We start from the raw sequence: 19,765 nt of genomic DNA, 5'->3' as shown, positions 1-19,765 counted from the left end.
CCATCCTTCCTGTCTGTCTGTCTGTCTGTCAGGTCTCACCTCCACTTGCTCAGGGTGTGTCCTTCCTGTCTGTCTGTCTGTCTGTCAGGTCTCACCTCCACTTGCTCAGGGTGTGTCCTTCCTGTCTGTCTGTCTGTCTGTCTGTCAGGTCTCACCTCCACTTGCTCAGGATGTGTCCCTGCCGCTCACACCCGTGCAGTCTCTTGGTATCCACCCCGGGTGAATCGTTAACTTACCTTGTTCCCTGTGTCCTCTCCTGGACTGCCAGCTCCTCCCTACCTTGCAGACACGTTCTGTTTGGCACGCAGTAACAGCACAGGTGACAGGCTTCGACCTTCCCACAGGCTCTCATCACTGCTGTGACTGCCGAGTGCGTGCCCCAATCCAGTCTCCAGCCACCCTCTGCCAGTTCTACTCCCAGCTAGCTTTGGAAATGCAGCCACCTGTTCTGGGCGGCCTGAAACCCATGTGCGACAGACCCTCTCTTGGTGCCGTGAGACTGAAGACAGACAGACAGATCCGGGATTGCAGCATGTAGCATGCTGGGCACCCAGTGGCACATGCGAGATCCTGAAGATGGCATGGAACCCGTGGGTCCTGGGACGTGGTCAGACAGTGACCAAAGTGGCTGCACCCAGGGTGGAACGCACCCACCTTGCCTCAGAGCTCCCCACCCCAGGGAGGGTGGCAAAGCTCCAGGAATCTCTGCCAGGGTTTCTTGTTTACAACTGGCTGGTAAGCCGTGGGGAACACCGACAGAGTCCCTCAGGTGGGGGTTACCGCCTGAGGCAGCTGCATTCATGTCACTGAACCAGACCAGGGCCTTCCTCACACTGTCCAGACTGCAGTGCTCAGGGGATGCAACCCGCCCGGCCACAAGCTGCTGTGCCCTTCGCTGGCCAGCAGCAGACAGGCCAAACTCCTGCGGTAAGGCCTTGAATGACAGTCACGCTCCCACGGGAGGCGTAACAGACGTGCCTGCTGCCGGCCTTGCTGTCCCTGGCCCTCACTGGACTAGGTTAGCCAAAGCTCACCTTCCTTTGCCTGTGCCTTCTCACGTAGCATTCCGTTCATCTTGTCCCCTCGTGTGCCCTCGTCCTCCATGACAGCTGTTCTCCTAGGTGCTTGCCGACTTGACTTTCTCATCCCAGCTCTTTCCCTCCCCTTCTCCCCCACGTGGTAAAGACCCTTATGCCAGGCAATTCCCTCTACAGTTCACAAGGTCCTCGGGGGGCCTTGAACTTCCAGCACAGGGACAATGGGGACACCAGGCAAGTCACCTGGCACCTCGCAGGGCTGGCAGACACCTGCTGAGCGAGTGAATTGGTTTCTGTGGCTTGGTGAGTTCGGGCTGCGAGGCTAGCGGGCACTGCTCCGCCAGTGTCGATTTGCAGGCGCGGCTCTGTGTGTGAATGCGTTTCACTGTTCTGCCTTAGGACCCGATTTTTGAAAATTAGATTTTAAATGTCGTGTCCCCCCTGCTCACACCATGTGCTTCCCGACAACCAGCGCTTAATGTAAAATGAAAGGCGTGGAAAATGGGCCCGTTTAGTGTGCTCTATTTGAAATCTGGTAGGCTATTTTTAAATTCTCATGGACCTTGTGCTCCTCAGGGTAGGCAGGAGAGAGGGAAGGGGGGAGGAGGGAGGACAAGCCTTGCAGTAAGTTAGTGGGATGCCGCAGACTGTTGTGTGTTCATTTTCCATTTTAGTAGAGCCCCAAATGTGATTTCTGAACTGAGAGGCTGAAAATGAGATTCTGCCTCTCTGCTCCCCTCCGCTCTCGCGCTGGGGCCCAGGGCTCTTGCGTGCAATGAGGCGAGCACGCTCACTCCATCCTGCCTCCCAGCCGAGCTGCTCCTCTGGCTCTGCCACAGGTGTGAAGCGGGTCCGGACAGGGCCACCAGAGGGTGCACAGACCCCCTTGAGGTATGATCTTTGTAAGGTGTATGTGGAATATTTTATTAGTTTAGTCTTTGCGTGTGTGTGTGTGTGTGTGTGTGTGTGTGTGTGCGCGCGCGCGCGCACGGGCACGCATGTACCTGGGTGATGTATGTCTTTGTGTGAGTATACATGCGCTTGTGTGTTGACATCAGATGTCTTCCGCAATCAGATGTCACCATTTCTGATTGTTTTTGAGGCAGGGTCTGTCGCTGACTCTGGAGCTGGCTGGCCAGGAGCCCCGGGAACCCGCTGTCCCTGCCTTCCCAGAACTGGGATCGCAACTGCGTGTTCCGTGCCCAGCTTCTTTCCTGGGTGGGATCTGAGCTCGGAGTCCCATGCTTGCCGTCCAGACACCGTCACTGTCACTGTCCCAGCCCCTGTCTTTGCTTTTTGCTAAAGCGTGTGTGTTCAGCTCAGAGGTGTTTTAACTGTCACTTTGGGAGTTTTCTTTTCTTTTTTCATTAATTAATTTATTTAATCACTTTACAGCCGGATTGCTGCTCCTCCCTCCTCTCCTCCCAGTCCCTCGTACCTTCTCCTTATCCCTCATTTTTGGGGGGAGGTTGGATTGGTGTCCCCCTCTCTCTATTGGAGATCCCGCCTGGCCTCAGGAGGTGGCAACTTCAGGCTCCACATTTTGGGGTTTTCCTTAGTCACATTCCTGAGCATTGTGGAGTGAAATGCTGTGAGCCTGCTGTCCATGTGACCTGGGACGGGTGATATCCAGGGGCTGGGAGGGGCCCAGCATTCTCTTAGCATCCAGGTGCTTGCTGGCCTCACCTTCCCCCCACTTCTGTGGAGGTGGCCCTGGCTGATTCCTTTGCTCTTTGTCACAGCCTGGTGGCCGTGGGGAGGGTCTGCGCCTCTCACATAGAAGGGGGGTTCCTTCTGATTTCTGAGTGTCCGGAAACCAACAATGTGATGGCCACTTTCTGTCGCTGTGACTCGTGCCTCTGTGGATGGAGAAAAGAATTCTACTTGATTCATGGTTTTGGAGGCTGGAAGTCCAAGATTGAGCAGCCCATGGGTTCAGCCATTAGTGAGAACTTTGTGACCCCGGCCTGGAAATGGCAAGAGTCCCTGGGGAAGAGATTGACAGGGAGGGACTGGGGGCCAGGTTGCTATTTATAACACGCCATTCCTGGAAGAACAGACTCTGGGAAGGCTCCCTCACCCTCAGAGAGCAGCAATGTTCCCATCTGAGGTGGCACTGTCAACACCCCAGACTGTGGGTCCGGCTTCTGGTACACACGTTGCAGACAGGGGACAACGCTTGCGCCGGTTTTGATGGGTGTCTGATGACATGAGTTTGCGCTCACTTTGGTTCTGCCATACCTCGCCCGGTGCTCCTCCTTCAGTCTCGTTTCGTGTGTACAGCTGACTCTCCACACCCACGGTTTCTGCCTCCATGGATTCAAACCACTTTAGGTGAAAGAAATGTTGAGCAGATCCCCTTTGTTGTTCTCCCTTCCACGACACAGTAGAACAGCAGTTCCTGTGTGAGGGCTGAGGTAAAGCAGAGGTGCTTTAAGTGGCCAGGAGGGGGTGTGTGCAGGCATCTCACTGGTTTGGTTCGCTTGAGTCTGCAGCGTCCTGGAGGAGTCGTGAAGGCAGCCTGCTGCAGACACCGAGGGGCAGATGCAGTCTAAGCTGAGGTACCTCCCTGCTCCTGCCTTGTCTCTCCTGTGTTCTTCTAGAACTGAAGGGCCCGGGGGAGCCGGGGGCGAGGGGCAGAGCAGTGTGGGGGGTGTGCACCTGTAGTGCTGTTGGGAGGGCAGCAGGATTCCCCCTGCAAGTTAGAAGAATTCGGCCATTGTGCTTCTTGGCAGACGGGCGGTGACCCCACAGCAAAGCCTGGGCTTTGGTGTGTCACTGAGCTGAGGCGGGAATTTTTTATTTTTTATTTTTCATTTTCTCCTCAAAACAGCTCCCCTGGGCTTTAAATCCCTATCCTCAAAGGGCTTTAGCGCAGCACCGTGAGAATTCACCACAATAATGATGCGCAGGAAATGTCCCGCCAGCGCGGGGGTGGGGTGGGGAGGGTGCTTGCTTTCCTGAGCCTAAGAGGATCAAATGTGGATTTGATTTTCCACAGCAAACATTTCAAGACAGTTTTCCATTTCAAAAGAAAGGTGCGGATTGCATTCCTCCATCTGTCTGTCAAAAGAGAATGAAGAGAATTATATCTGTGTGTGCACATGCCTGCACACTCATGAGCACCCGTGTACACATGCCAGCATATGGGTGCATATGTGAGTCTGAACTTACAAGTGTACAAGCACCTATGTGTGCACAAAGCCTGTATTCCATGTGCAAGCACATGAGCATGCATTCATGCGGTCATGTGTGCATGCATGTGGCTGGCAGAGAAGGGAGATCGGAGCGTGCGTATTCCCAGACATATGCTGCATGGCCAGGTAAACACATCAGCATTGTCAGCAACTCTCGGAATACTGGACTTTAGTCTCCAGGTCACAGCTACTCTCCTTTGAAATGCACTAGGAAGCAGAAAGCGGTGCAGGAAGCTGCCGCTGTCAGCAGGGATGGCGGGCCCATCAGGTGAGGCCTGGGAGTGAGGGCGCTCACTGCTGAGGGAGCCTTAGCGCTTCCTGACCTGTTCTGCAGTCTGAGCACTTGGTTTTGGTTTGCCCATTGACCCCTGCTGGCATCAGGCTGTGTGCCTGAAAGGGTATGGGGGGGACTGGCATGTAGGAGGCTGAGTGTGTCTGGGAGAGTGGGATTACCATGTCACGTGATGCCCATGTTGCCGGTGGCAAGCCGGGCAGGTGGAGCTTGGCTTTATCACTGCTCACCGCAGCTCCCTGACCTCCGGAGGCTGCTCTCCTTCCTGCCAGCTCCCCTTCCACCCAAAGGCCAGCGCTGTCCCGAGGTGCACACTGGGCTCAGGGACCATCTAGCATGTCAGCGCTCAGCCTCCGCCATTACACAGGGTAGGTTGGAAGCTGATGTGAGCGTTTGTTGCTCTTCCTTCCCACAGGAAGGTGCCAGGGTAACGTGGCCCAGCCTACCCTGAGGATGTCTTCCTCAGCTGGTCTTTGGTGTCGCTTACAGCACGAGGTCATACGCAGGGCGCCTCTCATGGGGTCAGGGAAACCTGCAAGGGTGAATCCAGCCTTCCCCGACGGCAGCAAAGGGCACACAGAGCCTGTCCTGCCAGACGGATCAAGTCCTCTAGGGACCCCATGGTCCTTGTGTGGGGGGTCACATGCTCCACAGTGTAACCCCAGTGCAAGCGGGGGAAGGCAAAGTGAGCTGGCAATGTCCTCTGTTGGAGAAAACACATCTCAGTGCATGAGCAATGGCGGGTCCTAATTGCCCATGCCCAGTCACGCACCAGGAAAACTTCTCGCTCAGCTTGGTCCCTTCCTCCAAGTCATTCATCCCCCTTGGAGGTAGGGCACAGGCCCCCCTCTCTCCCTGAGGAAGCCGGAAGGACTGCTGCCTGGAGTGGGTCCCTTGGAGGCTCGCTCTTGCCTTTGCGGTCACTGTGTGATGCTCCCGTCACTAGCTTGCTTTGCTTTCTTTTCTTTTGTAGCAGCATTTAAAAAATTCTGTGAACACTCTATACATTTCTACAATGTACAAGGACCATAGCCGCCCTCCCTGACATCCCTTCAGACCCCTTTGGTGCCGTGATGGTCTCTTTCACGGGTGGATATGTGGCCGTCCACTCTAGCATAAGCAGCCGAGCGGTGGTTAGTGGCCGAATCCCCAGAGGGTGGAGACCCGTCTCTTCCTCCCTCAGCAGTCAACTTGACCACAGCTCCCCCAGGGTGGGTGGGGCCACCAAGGCTTCCTGTCCACACTGGAAGGTTGTCTGCCTTGATCTTGCATGTGTGCTGTGTAGGTCACAGTAGACACTGCGAGCTGCTGTGCCGTGTGCAGGTTCGGTATCTTGCGGTCTCCTCCTGTCTTTCATATTCTTCTACCTTATATATGCACTTCTGTGGAGCTTGTAGCTTCTGTGTTGATGGCCACAGCTGATCGATGGCTCAGGTATCTAGCCTCTGCACCTTGGCCAGTTCTGAGCAGCCTGATTCCTCGAGCCCAGGCTGATGTGGTGTCCTTGGTGCTGACACAGGCTGGGGTGGGGGGCAGATGTGTTAGCTGGAACCCCACAGAGAAGCCGATTCTGCTAATGTGTCTTCATTCCTCTGGGGCCCACATCCAGTTGTTTCCTTTCTCTCTGCAATGCCGGCACCGGAGAAAAAGAGGTCATTAGCGGCCCGCGAGCAGCCCTCGGCCTTGCAGGGCTCAGTGGCCCTCTTTGGTGGTGTTGAGCTCATTTGCTTCCGGCTCTGGAGACTCTGGAAGCAGCATGTAGCAGTCAGGAAGGGTGGTATCTTCCAGCTCCAGGGCCCAGTCCAGCCAGAGCCTTCGCTACCACCGCAGCATTCAGCCTGGCTAAATGGGCGTGAAGGCGCCCTTGAACATCCATGAAACCGCAGGCCCGGTACGCTTAGCCTGGAAGAGTGACCCAAGATGAACATGAGCAGTAAAAAGCTGAGGCTGGGGCATGGCTTTTGATGGCGCTGACTTCCTGCCTTTGGGTGTGAAATTAGATGCATACAGAATGGCTTTGTAGAGGGACTCTTGGTGCAGCCTTGTTCCGTTTCATTTGCCGAGACTGAACGGCTGTAAGATTGTCTCTCTCAGTTCCTCCGTCCCCGGGGCTTTGGAGTTGCTGGGTCCACACTACATTTTTGTGCACGGTTTAATTTCCCAAGCAAACCCGGAGGGTTCCTAGTGCCTTGGATATTCGAAATTTGTCAGGGTTCCAGTTTTCCTTTCCCCCCCCATCTTCCTTCTGAATTTTCTTTTTTTAAAATACTAGTTAATTTTGGCTAAATTGGTGATTGAGTGTTGATCTTTGAAATCTGATGACTTGTTTTTGTAAAAGTAGGCCTAGTATCACTTCTGTCATTGTGTGTGTGTGTATGTTTGTGTGTGGCTGCATCCAAAGAAAAGGTCTTCCAGCTTTCAAAAAAATGTACTAGCATGGACATGGTACACATATGTACACACAGCAAACATACACATAAAATAAAAATATATTTTTAGAAGATGTCATAATAGCTGGGCAGAGTGGCATATGTCTCTAATCCCTAAGGAGGCAGAGGCAGGAGGATCTCTGTGAGCTTGAGGCCAGCCCGGCATCTGCGCAGTAAGACCTGCATTAAAAGGAAAAAAGGAACCGTTCCTAGCTTGTTGGCTACACGAAAGTCACTGTTAGCGTTGGCCCCCCTGGCTCAGTGATGCTAAGTGGCTCAGTGGGTAAAGAGCGGCCGGGAACACAGGAAGAGCTGAGCTCAGCCCCAGCACACACAAGCTTGATGTGTGACACATGCTTATGTTCCTAGCCCGGGAAAGGTGTGAGCACAGAGGCTGGCTGTCACCAGGCCATCCAAATGAAGACGCTCTCCCCAAGGGTAAGCCGCTGAGGAAGACACCTGATGTCTACACACGCGCACATGCACGCACGCGCACACACACACACACACACACACACACACACACACACTCACACTCCAGCACCTGGCATGAAATGGGACCCGTGTCAAACACCTGTAGCACTGACCTATGCTGTGGCGTTCACTCTGCTAAATATTTTCACGAATTTAGCGTATTCAATTACTAGTTTCCACCTAATTTGGATTATTAGCCTAATTATTTGAGTTCCATTCTAATAGCAGTGTAATCTGGATGCCGGGTTCTGTTGGCAAGCAGGGAAGTACTGTTTCACGCCCTCCCCTGTGAAGAGCCTGAGGTCCCACTGCTGGTTCCCTCGGCATCTCCTGAGCACCCTCCCTCACCAGCTCCTCACAGGCCCCTCTACAGTAGACTCCGGGTGGAGAAGCAGGAGGAGCAGGGGTGTGAGGAAAGACGATGGCCCCGTCCTCAGATGCTGTGTTGATGGGTATATTGTTTTGGAAGTTAAGCGTCTAAATCCCATGCCACATTCTGGCCTGTTCTGAGGGTTGTGAGCTGACTCAGTGCGTGTGCTCTTAGACTGCCTGTCTTGGTGTGGGGGGCGCTCAGGGTCAGCAAACTCTTATTCCAGCCATGTTCTGTCTGGGTGTCAGCGTCCAGGCTGGCCGGAAAGCACAGGAAGTTGCTGGAACATTCTGGGGAAAGCCACCAGGCTACCAGGCTGCAGAAGCCTAGAGGGGTAAATCAGCTACTTCCCTGCAAGCAGAAGCGACTTCAGAGAGAAGAGTCTTTTTTTTTTTCATGTTTTTATATGATAGTTTCATTCAACCTTTTGAGAATCTCAGTGTATTTTGATCATATTCATCCTTGCTTTGCCCAGAGCCACCTCCCTTTGGATTAAAATAGATCAGACAATTTTATTTTGACTCATGGTTTCAGAGAGAAAACCCTATCATGCTTCCCCAGGCCCGGCCAGTGGGGCAGTTCTGTTTACAGTCATGGCCAGTGGGCGGCTCTGTCTACAGTGATCCCAGCTGAGCAGGAAGGGAAGGCCATGGCAGAAGATAACTTCCGCCAAGGCCCACCTTTGTTAACATCCTCCTGTTCACGCACACGCGGTAGCAGTGTGAGTGTGCAGAATCTTCACACCTTGGTGGGTCAGGAGAAAGAAATGTGGAATGGAAGCAGCTGGACTTCAGAGCTGGCTGGGACTCACTTCTGATGGCTGGAGGCCACACCCTCCAAACACAGTGTCCCTCCAGAGGGGCTTTCACACCTAAACCGCAATAGGGATCCAGCATTGAGTATTTAATTTGTTTGGTGAAGTCTTCGTCCGACAGCCCAAGTTATTTACAAATGCATGTGCAAACCCATCTTCATTCACGAGGCCGTCTGTTTGGAAGGAAGCTGTGGCCACACGGGGTGATGGGCTGACCTTGAGCCACCTGTGAAAGCAGCAGGTCAGAGCTGCAGAGACCGTTGAGCTTCTGCATCCCTCCAGCGCAGGGCTCCAGGCAGCACCTAGACGGTCTTGAGGGCTTTCCAAACACGACATGCCTTATTAGAGCCTTGACCGCAGCCCTTTGTTTGGGCGACGGTCATGCTCATGCTGGGTTTTGCCTTGCAGAAGCAACTGTGGAGGCGAACACCGCCAGGCGGATGGAAGCACTGGAGGGTCGGCTGCGCAGGTAAGGAGGGGCGCCGCCCTGCAGAACGGGGCTCTGCTTGCTGTTAGCATTCAGGGGAGGCCGGGGGAGGGCCCGCCGATCTTTGTGCTACACTAACAAAGAAAAGCAGGAAAACACCGTCTCGTCCTCAGGGGAAGGAGCAGGTGCTGTTCCAGCGCCTCCGAGCCCAGCTCCCCCTCGACAGAGCAAATAGATTAGAGTGTTTAAAAGCATCTTGGCGAGAACACGGGGCGTATTCGCGTCTCGGAATAAGAAAAGCCTCTCTGGGCTACTGGGTTGAGGATTCCCGACGCAGCTTGCTTCTCTCCTCTGAAGGGTCTGGAGGACTGTGAACTGGTTTACGCACAGAACAATGCAGGAATGAATGCTGCAGGTTCTGTTTTGAATCCCGTATCAAAACCAGCATGAAAATTCCTGGTTGCTTGCTTTTTTTTTTTTTTTTTTTTTTCTTTTTAAACCCAATTAGGAATTCAGATTGGAGAAGCATTAGCGACGCTGCAGCATGTCAAGCTGTTTCTGGTTTTCTGGGATGCCGACTTCTGGAAATAAACCCCAGCCAGCGGGATCTGGTCCTAATTAAGGGAACAAGTTTGACAATGTAGTCTGTGCTTTTCCTCCCTGGCAGCCAGTTTGGTTTTATGGAAACATCTTGCTACTATTTTGGAAATTGTTAAGTGGCTCTGCAACAGATTTGCCTTAAACCTTTGTCTGCCGGGACAGTGCCAAAGCTTCTCCCTTCAGCGTCCTGGGCCAGGCATTCATCCTGAGGGCACGGCTTAGCCGCAGGGAATAAGTCAAGCCCTTCCACCCACCGACTGATGGCGCTGCCTTAGCTGGGGGGGACACTGTGGCACAGCCGCTCAGCGGAGAGTGCTGTCACGAGTATAAGCAGCTCGGGGCTCCGATCTGGGGCTGGGCTGGGAGGGGCGTTCCGACAGGCCTCTTTCCAGCTTAGTCTTGCCACCCTCTCTTTCAGGCATGCAGGCCACCTGAGCGGGTGACTGACAGTACAGTAGGCTTTTGCACATCACCCTGCTGCCCCAGAGCAAAGCGCTGACAGGCAGGAGAGCCCAAGGGTAGCTCTGCACCCATGACCCACAGCCCTCAGGAAGAATCGGCCACCTTCCCCTTATCTATCCATCTATTTATTTACGGTTCCTGCGTGTGGGTTGGCACGCACTTGCGGTGGCACTCATGCGGAGCACAGGTTAACTTCCAGGGTTCAACTCTCTCCTTTCACTGTGCAGGCTCCAGGGTCAGAGATGAACTCAGGCGTCCAGGCTGGCTGCCCAGCGCCTTTCCTCGCTGAGCCACCTCTGGAGCCCATTCTGTGTCTTTTGCCATAGACGGGAGGCAGGTCTTTGGGGAGAGCAGGGAGGCACCATGTTGGCCCCTTGCTCCGAGCTGACCTGCATAGTGTCAGGACTGTGTGCACGGTTGTACCCAGGGCCTATCCTCCTGTGTGTGGCCATCAGGAGGGGCAGGGGGACTCTTCAGGGCTGCCCTCCTGCCGCCTCCCTCACCCCCATACCCAGAGCCACAGCCACAGTTTGCTCTGGGAACTATGTCCAAGTTGGGTGAACCCAGCTCCCGAGAAGGAGCCTGCGCCTCAGAAGCCTCGTGTCCCAGGGGCGAGCGTGCTGTTTACCAGGTGGCAAATCCTCTCTTAGGCTCTGTTTAAGGCTCAGTGGGTAAGTGGCAGTTACTTCTGGAAACTCTCTTTTCTCCTTGTTTGTTTTTACGTGTATGGGTGTTTGGCCTGCATGCCTGTCTGCCCGCCACATGTATCCAAGGCCCTTGGAGGCCAGAAGCGGGCATTGGGTTCCCTGGGACTGGATTTACAGACAGTTGTGAGCTGCCGTATGGGTGCTGGGAATCGAACCTGGGTCCTCTGGAAGAGCACGCAGTGCTCTTAACCATTGAACCATCTCTCAAGTCCCTGAAACTTTATTCTTAATTTCTTAAGATTAAAATTCAAAGCATCCCAGGAAGGTGTAATGTCTAAACATATTTGCTCTGGCATCCAATCGTTGTGACTCACCGCCACAGGAGAGTATTACAAAACAACAAAACAACCAAACAAAGCCTCACGCACCCATGGTTGCCCTTCAGGCTGTTTCCGGGTGACAGCAAGGAAGGATGTGTTGGTTTAGCGCTTTCCCCTCAGGGCTGAATTCTGCTTTATTTCCATCTCCTCAATTATCACATATTCTCTGTTAGCTTTCTGAGTGAGTCAAAAGAATATTTGTAAAATCTTCCCTCTCTACCTGTGTTTTTTGGAGAGTCTCTTTCTATAGGCTAGGTTTGCATGACACTCAGGGGCCTCGCACTCCAGGCTCCCAGGGCTGGCGTTACAAGTGTTCACCACAGCTTTTCCGGGTTTTTATTACGGGACAAGAAAGACGGCTCCGTTGGTGGAGTGCTTGCGCTGACCCCACCCACCCAACGTGTTTGGTCCCTAGGCTGCAGGCTGAAAAGAGGAGCCTGCTGTGGTGCTGTGTGCTGGTGCTTTCTCCTAGGCAGGTAGGGACAGTTGAGTCCTGGGGGCCAGTGGCCAGCCAGCTTAGACTAATTGGTGAGTTTCAGGCTAGTGAGACACACATCAAACTCAAAAAAGATGGATGGCACCCAAAGATTGACCCAGAAGTCTCTCTGTCTCTCCTTCTTTTTCCCTCTTTTCTCTCTTCTTCTCCCTTTTCCCCTCCCTCCCTCTTTCTCCTTGCTCTTCCCCCTCCCCCTCTCTACTCCTCCCCTTTGTAGATGAAGTATATTTATCATCTCTTAAAACCACTGTGGAGGAGAAATCCTTATTGTCCAGTGAAAAGCCGGGCACCTCTGGTTGACAGGGGCCAATTCTCCCCTGCCCCCAACCCCAGGATGCATACACTGGCTTTGTATTCACCCATGGAACCCGCTGTATGTGTGGTTAGGGGAACATTTCTTTACCTTTCTGGGCTGTCTGAGCTGCCTCTCTGCCTTTTTCCTGCAGCTGAATCTCGCTGCAAACCGTGAATGCAGTTTAGTGGCTGCTGGTTTACACTTGTGTCCTTGCCCTGTACTTCAGTTTTCAAGTGTTTACTTGAGGGTAAAGCAGACTTTCAGAATCGAAGCAGAGAAGACACGGTTCTTCTCTGGATGTGGGGCTGCTCAGAGTCCTGGTGGGTGCCCCTGGGAGGGATGAACATGCAGGAACTCGGGGGTCTTACTTGAATTTTATCTTAAAATTACGAGCTTGAGAACCTTTTCTAAAGGAGAGCCTTTTTAAAAATCTGATTTTTACCTACTGGTCATCCTGAAGTCTCTGCATGAACACCGTCACAGGCAATGGTTCTGAGGTAGGGTACTCAGGTAACAAATCCCACAGGGCTTCAGTGGAGGTGAGCGAGGCCAGAGGAAGCCGTGGACTCTCTTCCAGGGCTCCCAACACACCTCAGCCTGCTCGCACCAACAGTCTGCCTTCAGGCTCAGGACCAGCAGTGTGGGAAAGCAGCAGAATGAGAGCAATGGCCTGTACCTCATGTGCCACTTCAGAGAAAAAGGCCTGTTGTGCACCACAAGGCTCCCAGGGTCTGTCACTCCCTGCAGGTTGCCTGTTCTCAAGAGCCATGAGGACAGATCAGAGAGAGAGCTCCCAGCTCTGGTCACTGGTCACTCAGTTCTCCTGCTAGATTGCCTCAAAAGCCTCATCTCAGTGACAGGCAGGATCAACCCTGAATTCTCAGTACTGTGAGCCAAGCAGCAGGCACAGGGAGTGTCCTGAGGGGTTGTTTCGTCTGAGGCCTCCCCTTGAACAGGAGTTAGAAAACCTTCAAGCACAGCTGTGCTCTGCGCGCTCCCATCCTTGAAGCTGGAGAACAGTGTGAACCCCAAATCTGGGGTCAGGTGGGAGGCAGACCTACAGGGAGCCTCGTGGAGCATCTCTCGTGGCTGCTGTGGGGGAGCAGGGTAGACAGAGGGCACAGGGGGATACATTCTGGGTTTGGGAGAAGACTGTCTGATCCCCACTTCTGAGCAGTGGCTGTTCACTAGACAATAGATCTCTTCAAGCCTCCTCCTTCTATCATAAAAATGAGACAATTACAGAAAAGAGAATAGGTGCTTCTTATATACAGTAATGACTGAATAAATGAGAGCTATTATTCATCAGCAGCAGAATAAACCCACAGAAATGATGGAATGAAAAGAATCTCCTTTGCGAGGTTGGGCCAGCAAAGTGCTTGATGTATAAACAGAAGGACCTGAATCCAGCCCTTGGGACCCACATCTTAAAAAGCCAGGTGTGGTGGCACACGTGAGTCCCAGCACTGGGCAGGAGGAGACGTGAGGGTTATGGGGCTCGCTGAGCTCCCCTGCTTCTCAGCGAGAGAAAATAAGGTGGCTGGCACCCGGGGTCGTCCTTTCGCCTCTCCACGTACACACAAGAACACTCACACAATTCGACATTGAAAAACAGCCCTTAGTTCCCGAGAGCAGGAGAGACTCCGCTGTCTCCGTAGCAAGGCTCAAGGTCACGGCAAGTTCTCAACCTCCGTTATGGAAGAGTTGGCTCTTCGCGCCGCTGCCCTCTGGCCAGATGCCGACAGCTCCTGCAGGGGGCAGAAGAAGGGACATGTGGCAGTTGAGTCCTTGCCACTGACGGAGACTCGGAGCCAGCGTGGTTCCCACACGTAGCCTTGGCTGGCTGAGGTCTTCACAGCCACACGCCTGGCAGTGGTGCTTGTGGCCCTGAGCTTGTGCATGCCAGGCCCGGGAACCAGCCGGTGGGGTCCCTGAGCTCCGCCTCTGCATAGTGACCCTTTGTGGGCCTCCATCTCTGGGGTGGAGACCCCCCCCCGAAAGCTGCCTCTCTTTTACTAGTTCTCAGAGACAGTGGAAACGTCCCTGGAGAAGAGAGCGGATAAGGAAACTGAGACCTGAATTACCCCTGGCATGATGCCAGGAGGACCGGCCGACCTGGGGTCAGCACTGAGTTCCTGTGAGGAGGGGTAACACCCCTCGTTGTTTTCCTTGTCCTTGATGTTTGTAACAACTGAGGGGCATGAGGCTGTTTTTAGAGACAGCCCATGTTGCTTGGCTTTTCCTGGGGAGGTGTGAACACACCCCAGAAGGTCCCAGGACAGATGAAGGAAGCAATTCCACCCAAGTCCACCCTGGTGGAGCAATGAGCTCATTGGGCTGACTGACAGGGGCACCGTGGGGGCTCCCCACAAGGGCACAGAAGCCTCCAGGCAGCTACGTCAGCAGTGTGCACCACAGCTGCTGACCCATAGATACTCCTCGGAAGGTGTGAAGGGCCCGTTCTCACGGAGCCTGGTAAGGTTCAGCACAGGAGCGCCAGTTCTAGGCGGCAAAGCAGACACTTCCCCAAACTGCTTCGCATTTCAGCCTCCTCATTCCAGAGCGACTTTCACACATTTAAGGACAACATTCCCGGGTGCAACTGTAACTCAGGCACTTGCAAAAGAGTTAGGAGTTCAAAGTCAGCCTTAGCTATGTATTGAACATAGTGAGTTTGAGGTTAGCCTGGAGTACGTGAGGTCCTGTCTCAAGAAAGGCACACACACACACACACACACACACACACACACACACACAGTTACTAATTAGCAGGGAGTGTCCAATCTCAGATGAGTTTAACACACTCAAGTTGAAAGTCTTTTTGATGTGTTTGGCCATGAACTAAAAATTCTTGAGGAGCCATCAAAGCTGAGTCAATACATCAGTGGCAGAGATCCAATTTGTCCTTAATGAAATGAGAGGACCTTTTAATGATCCAAGGAAGTGTGGAGAACACGTGACGGTTTAATTTGACAACGTGCCACAAACCTGTGACCTTCAGACATGTGGGTTCTGAAATCTTCGCTGCTGGGGAGGCTCTTGGACACTCGCTGTAGATAGAGGGTGGGCGTTTCAAGGCAGTCGGCTGCATCTCCACCTCTGTGGGCAGCCTGTGCCTCGGTCATGGCAAGCACGGGGTTGACACAGGGTCACCCACAGGGCTATGTCAGTCCAGCTGCTCCCACTTCCCCCTGCCTGTCCCTGCTGCCTGCCTGTGCCACGCAGCCGCTGAGAGTCCAGGGTCACAGATACCAGGCCCCACACGATTGCCCTCACACCAGTGTGGGTGAACACGCATCATCACGGCGACCTTGGGTGGAAACCAGCATTCCTCCACTGTTGCTGCTGCAAAGATGATGTTTCTGGACTTACGTGATCTTATTTTGTGCTGAGCCCCAGAGGAGAACTAACTCCCCAGCCTCACTCGGCACAACACTGCTATGCTTCTGCGGGTGAGCGTACGGGCACGCATCAGCGCTCCTGGCTTCTGCACGGGCACTGCGGAGCTGACCTCAGGCCCTCACACTCGTGTGGCACGGGCTTTGCCCACTGAGCTGCTTCTCCGGCCCCTTAGCTATGCGTCTTTAAGAAAAGAAGATGGCTTTTCCAGCACAAGCGTCTGCCCGCCCGCCCAGTGCTAAGCCTGGGGACCTGCGTCTGACCCTGGGGACCTGCGTCTGACCCTGGGGACCTGCATCTGACCCTGGGGCCCTGCGTCTGACCCTGGGGCCCACACGGCAGAAGGAGAGATGGCTTTCTTCACGTTGTCCTCCGATCTCCGCAGGTAAACCGTGGCACGCGTGGGCGTGTGTGTACATGTGCTCAGGTACACATAAACACACACACACAAATAAACGTAATTAAAAATTCAAAGTCTCCAACAGAAGCCCTACAGTTGTTTCCTGGGGAGTCACAGGCCGCCAGCCGGAGCTCTTTCCTCGACCATGCTGTAAACTTGGCAGCACGCGGTGCCCTGGTTTCCTGGGGGCTCTGGCGTGGTCGCACCACCCCGTGCAGGCCGCAGGGTGCTGCAGCCCGACCTCTGTGTCATGGATTTCTGCATTCATTGCTGCCAGTGGACCTGCCCTTGTTCCGATGTTCACTGTCACCGGATGGAAGGCCCTGGAGGCTGGTGGGTACGGGTGTGTTCACCTGTGTGGCTCACTGAGTGTGAAGGAGAGCTGCCTTTTGAAGGATGTCTCCTCCTGCTTGTCAGAAGGGTGAGGTCTCCCCTGGAAACCTTGTCATCGCTACATGACCGTGGGTCCTTTCAGCAAGCGGAAGGGGCTAGTCGAGTCTAGAGAACAGTCTCAGAGCGAGCGTGGTCCTGTCCAGGCTTCCTAGGGCATCGGCACCTGAGCGAGAGGCCAGGCTTTTGAGATCATGACGTAACATTTTCATCCAGAGGACCCTGCCAAAAGTCCCGTCCCGATCCCTCTGTGTTTTAAAGTTGGGCCATGCTCTGTGCCATCTGTGTCGAGTGCAGCGTGCAGGTGGCAGGTTGGGCACACCTGGTGGGCTTTTGCCTGGAACCTGGTTCTCACCGGAAGCTCCTTCAGTCTGAGTCTCTTCTGACAGCCCCTGGACTTCAGTCCAGACAGTCGAAGCCAGAGAAAGATGGTGCTAGTTTCAGGTGGGGCTCACGAGTGTCCCGCGTGTCTTGACTTCTGGCAGTGCCTATGCTGCTGGATTTTGAGCCACTGGCCCTCTGACACTGAGCACCGTCAGGCCATCTCCTTGCTGTTATCGGCTGGGCTGTATTGGGGGTGCCCCCTCTGCCCTGGCCCTTGCATTCAAATTCGGGGAGCAGACTGCTTGCTGTGGGAAGGGAGAGAGGCCGGTGAGTGCAGTGACAAGAGTATTTCCAGTACAGTGTGATGGACTCTGGGGTCCTTCGCTCTGCCGACCTCAGACAAGGACAAACTTCAGGACTGCGGCTGAGGCGTGGAGAGAAAGCGCTGAGAAGCCTTCTTAAGACCTTTGTCTTAACAGCGGAACACGGAACAAAGCCTGGGTCCAGCTCTGGGCTCCGTGGTGCTGGATGTGCAGTTGCCACAGGCAAACGGACACTGAGACACCTAGCCACACCCAAGGAGCTTGAGATCTCCTAGCTGAGACTCAGAGACTCCCAGCATCCTCTGGCGGGAGAGCTTGATGGTGGCTCATGCACCATCTGGATTAAGGTCCACGTGCTCCACATCAGTGGAAGACACACAGGGAGGTAAATATTGGCCTGAAGAATGCCTTTCTGATACTTCAAGGTACGTTTCCTGCCTCTGAAAAGCCAGCCGCTGGCTCTACCAGTCCCGCGTTCTCTTAGGATCCCCGCAGCAAGACACCGCGGCTTGGTACATCCAGCGGAGATAATGTGACTGGCTTACAGCAGCACTGAATACTGATAAGGACGTGACAGGCCACGCTTGGACTTGATGTCACATTCAGATGGTAGCTGAGAGATGAAAAGCAAACAGAAATTAATCCCCCTCCAGGAACCTGCTACATTCACTTAGTGCTTGCCTGCCGCTCAGCGGTCTGCTCCTGTTCCCCCATTAATAACTATAATCAAATGGCCGTGATCGGCTTCCTCCAACCGGGTAATTGCTCTTGCTTCCTCGTTTTCTGGGAATGGGCGATGTGTTCGCAAGATGGGGCAGTTGTGTAAGCGTTCCGTCCACATGAACTCTGGAAGTTAGCCGTGCCCCGCAGCTGCGGATGTCAGCCCGCTTGCTCTCTGTGGAGCGAGGGAAGGAAGTAATTTTATTGTGCTATTTTTAGACTTCAATTTAGATTTCAGCTGTTATGATACTCTGTGCGCCTGGGTGGACAGAGCTGTCTGCACACAGCTCCTCAGTACCGTTCTTAGAGTGCCCTGGGCTCCGGCAGGCCCCAGGGCGATTCCCAGCCTGTGTCGTAGCACTGCTGTCCCCCGGCCTCTGGGGCCTGCCAGGTCTCAGGGTGCTGGTGCAGCTCTGCAGCCGCAGAGCTCTGTCATGTCTGATGTCTCCTTTTACCTGAGAAGGTTCCAGCTGCTCTTTCCTTCATGTGTGTAACGGTCGCCCCTCAATCCTGTGCGGGTAGACCTTCTCACAATCAGAAGGATGCCAGCACTGGGCCACCTTTGCCTGGCCTGGGTAGAAGGCTCTGCGCCTGAGCAGATTTTCCAGGTCTTCAGCATTAGTAATGAGCCTGTCCGAAACACTGGGGGGTTCTCGGGAGCGTTCCAGGTGTACCCGCCTGAGCCCTTTGGCGTCATGTGTGCATGTTGGCACCTGTGCCAGCTCAGGCCTCTTTGTGTTTGAACCTTGCAGATGTTAGAACACAGTGGCCATTGACCCACAACCTGTTTGTCACTGTCACACTTTGCACCACAGAGCGCCAACACTCACGTCACACACCGCCACCTTGAACTATACAGGCCAGGAAACAGGACTTTAACAGCCTTTCCCAAGTGACCTTATAAAATGATCTGTGCACAAATCCACCCTCTCCCGTGTTCTCCTGTCTCTTTCTTCTGCTGCTGCTTTCTCTTTTCCTCTTCCTTTCTTCTTCTTCTCCCTCATCCACCTCCTCTTTCTCTTGCTCCTTCTTCAGACTGCAGAACTCTTAAATAGTCTGCGGTGGTCTGGATATCTATGCCCCGTTTTAGTTAAAATACCGATCCTTAATGCCCAGTGCAGCGGTCGCCAGGGTGTGTCCTCCTCAGGGATGGCCAACACGAGCATCACATGACGGCGGCCTTAGCGTCTCCCGCCGTGTGAGGACGCAGCACATACCGTCTGTGGTACAGGAGATCTGGTGCCTACTGAGGGCCCAACGCCCTATACTTCAATATGCGCAATCACACATATATTTCACACTTACCTAGATATTTCAGTTTTGTCCCTTTAGTTGCTTAGGAAGGTTCCTCCCACTTCAACACTGTACAGATAATTTGAAGTTTGTGATTGTTTCTTGAGCAGCCAAGAAGCCAACTAGAATGGCCATGTCATGTTTACTCTGAGACTTTAATTTTTAAAAATTTTTATGAATTCTTTGTGAATTTCACATCATTCAACCCCAGTGCCCCTCATCTCTGTCCTTTTGTACCCACTCTTCGCCCTTGCAAACTCTCTCCCAAAAGAAAATAAATTAAAATTAAAAAAAATCTCATCCTAAAGGTGGTAGTGTGTCACAGCGTGTCTCACAGTGTGCCCTTTGTCCATACATCCTGCAAATGTTCATCGCAAGGTGTCACTGGCCTGGTTTGGGGCCTCTGGCTTCTGCTGCAGTGCCCATACTGGGTCCTCACTGAGCAGGAGCTTATCCTGCTGTAGCCCTGTGTGGTGGAGATCCTGCAGCTTGGATCTGCAGGACCAGCCCCTTCATGTGCTCCAGCTAGCCCACCTTCCAGAAGCAGTGAGGGGAGAGGGAAGGGAAGAAAGGAGAGAGGAGGGCACCCTTCCCTCTCCAATGCCACCCCATGGCAAAGTAGGGTGGAGCCAGCCTTTCTGTGTGGTGGCCAGTGAGGGAGGGCCCAGCTCAGCACAGCTCCTCAGGCAGCAGTCCAGACCAAAGACAGCTGCATGGCCTTTGATGGTGACGTGACCCTGGGACATCAAACCAGACCCTGGAAGCCATTGGGTCATGGACACAGCCGTGGTCACCAGCCGCAGCCTGTGCCCAGATGTCCCTATTATGATTGTTGGCAGCAGCCGAGCCAGGACCCACCATGGCCTCCTCATGTCTGCCTGTTCCTCACTGCCCTGGACTCTCCAGTTTCATCTTTCTCCACAGTGGACAAACCCCTCGGCATTCCTTTCTCTTCCATCTCTCCACTGCGCACTCCACCTTTCCCAGCTCTCCATC

At 53.8% G+C, this 19,765-nt stretch overlaps 1 protein-coding gene across 2 annotated transcripts in view; it reads left to right on the top strand.

The window, feature by feature from the left end:
• The window catches only part of Disc1 (DISC1 scaffold protein), a 177,327-nt gene that overhangs the window by 127,880 nt on the left and 29,682 nt on the right, over window positions 1–19,765 (top strand). For both annotated transcript variants that reach the window (XM_060391796.1, XM_060391795.1), the window contains exon 10: window positions 9,022–9,082. In XM_060391796.1, coding sequence (XP_060247779.1) covers window positions 9,022–9,082 — 61 coding nt within the window. The remainder of the gene's footprint in view (window positions 1–9,021; window positions 9,083–19,765) is intronic.

This window comes from Meriones unguiculatus, chromosome 10 (genome assembly GCF_030254825.1).
Source record: "Meriones unguiculatus strain TT.TT164.6M chromosome 10, Bangor_MerUng_6.1, whole genome shotgun sequence".
Lineage (NCBI taxonomy): Eukaryota > Metazoa > Chordata > Mammalia > Rodentia > Muridae > Meriones > Meriones unguiculatus.
Note: the sequence above shows the minus strand (reverse complement) of the source record. Positions and strands in the feature narration are given on the sequence as shown.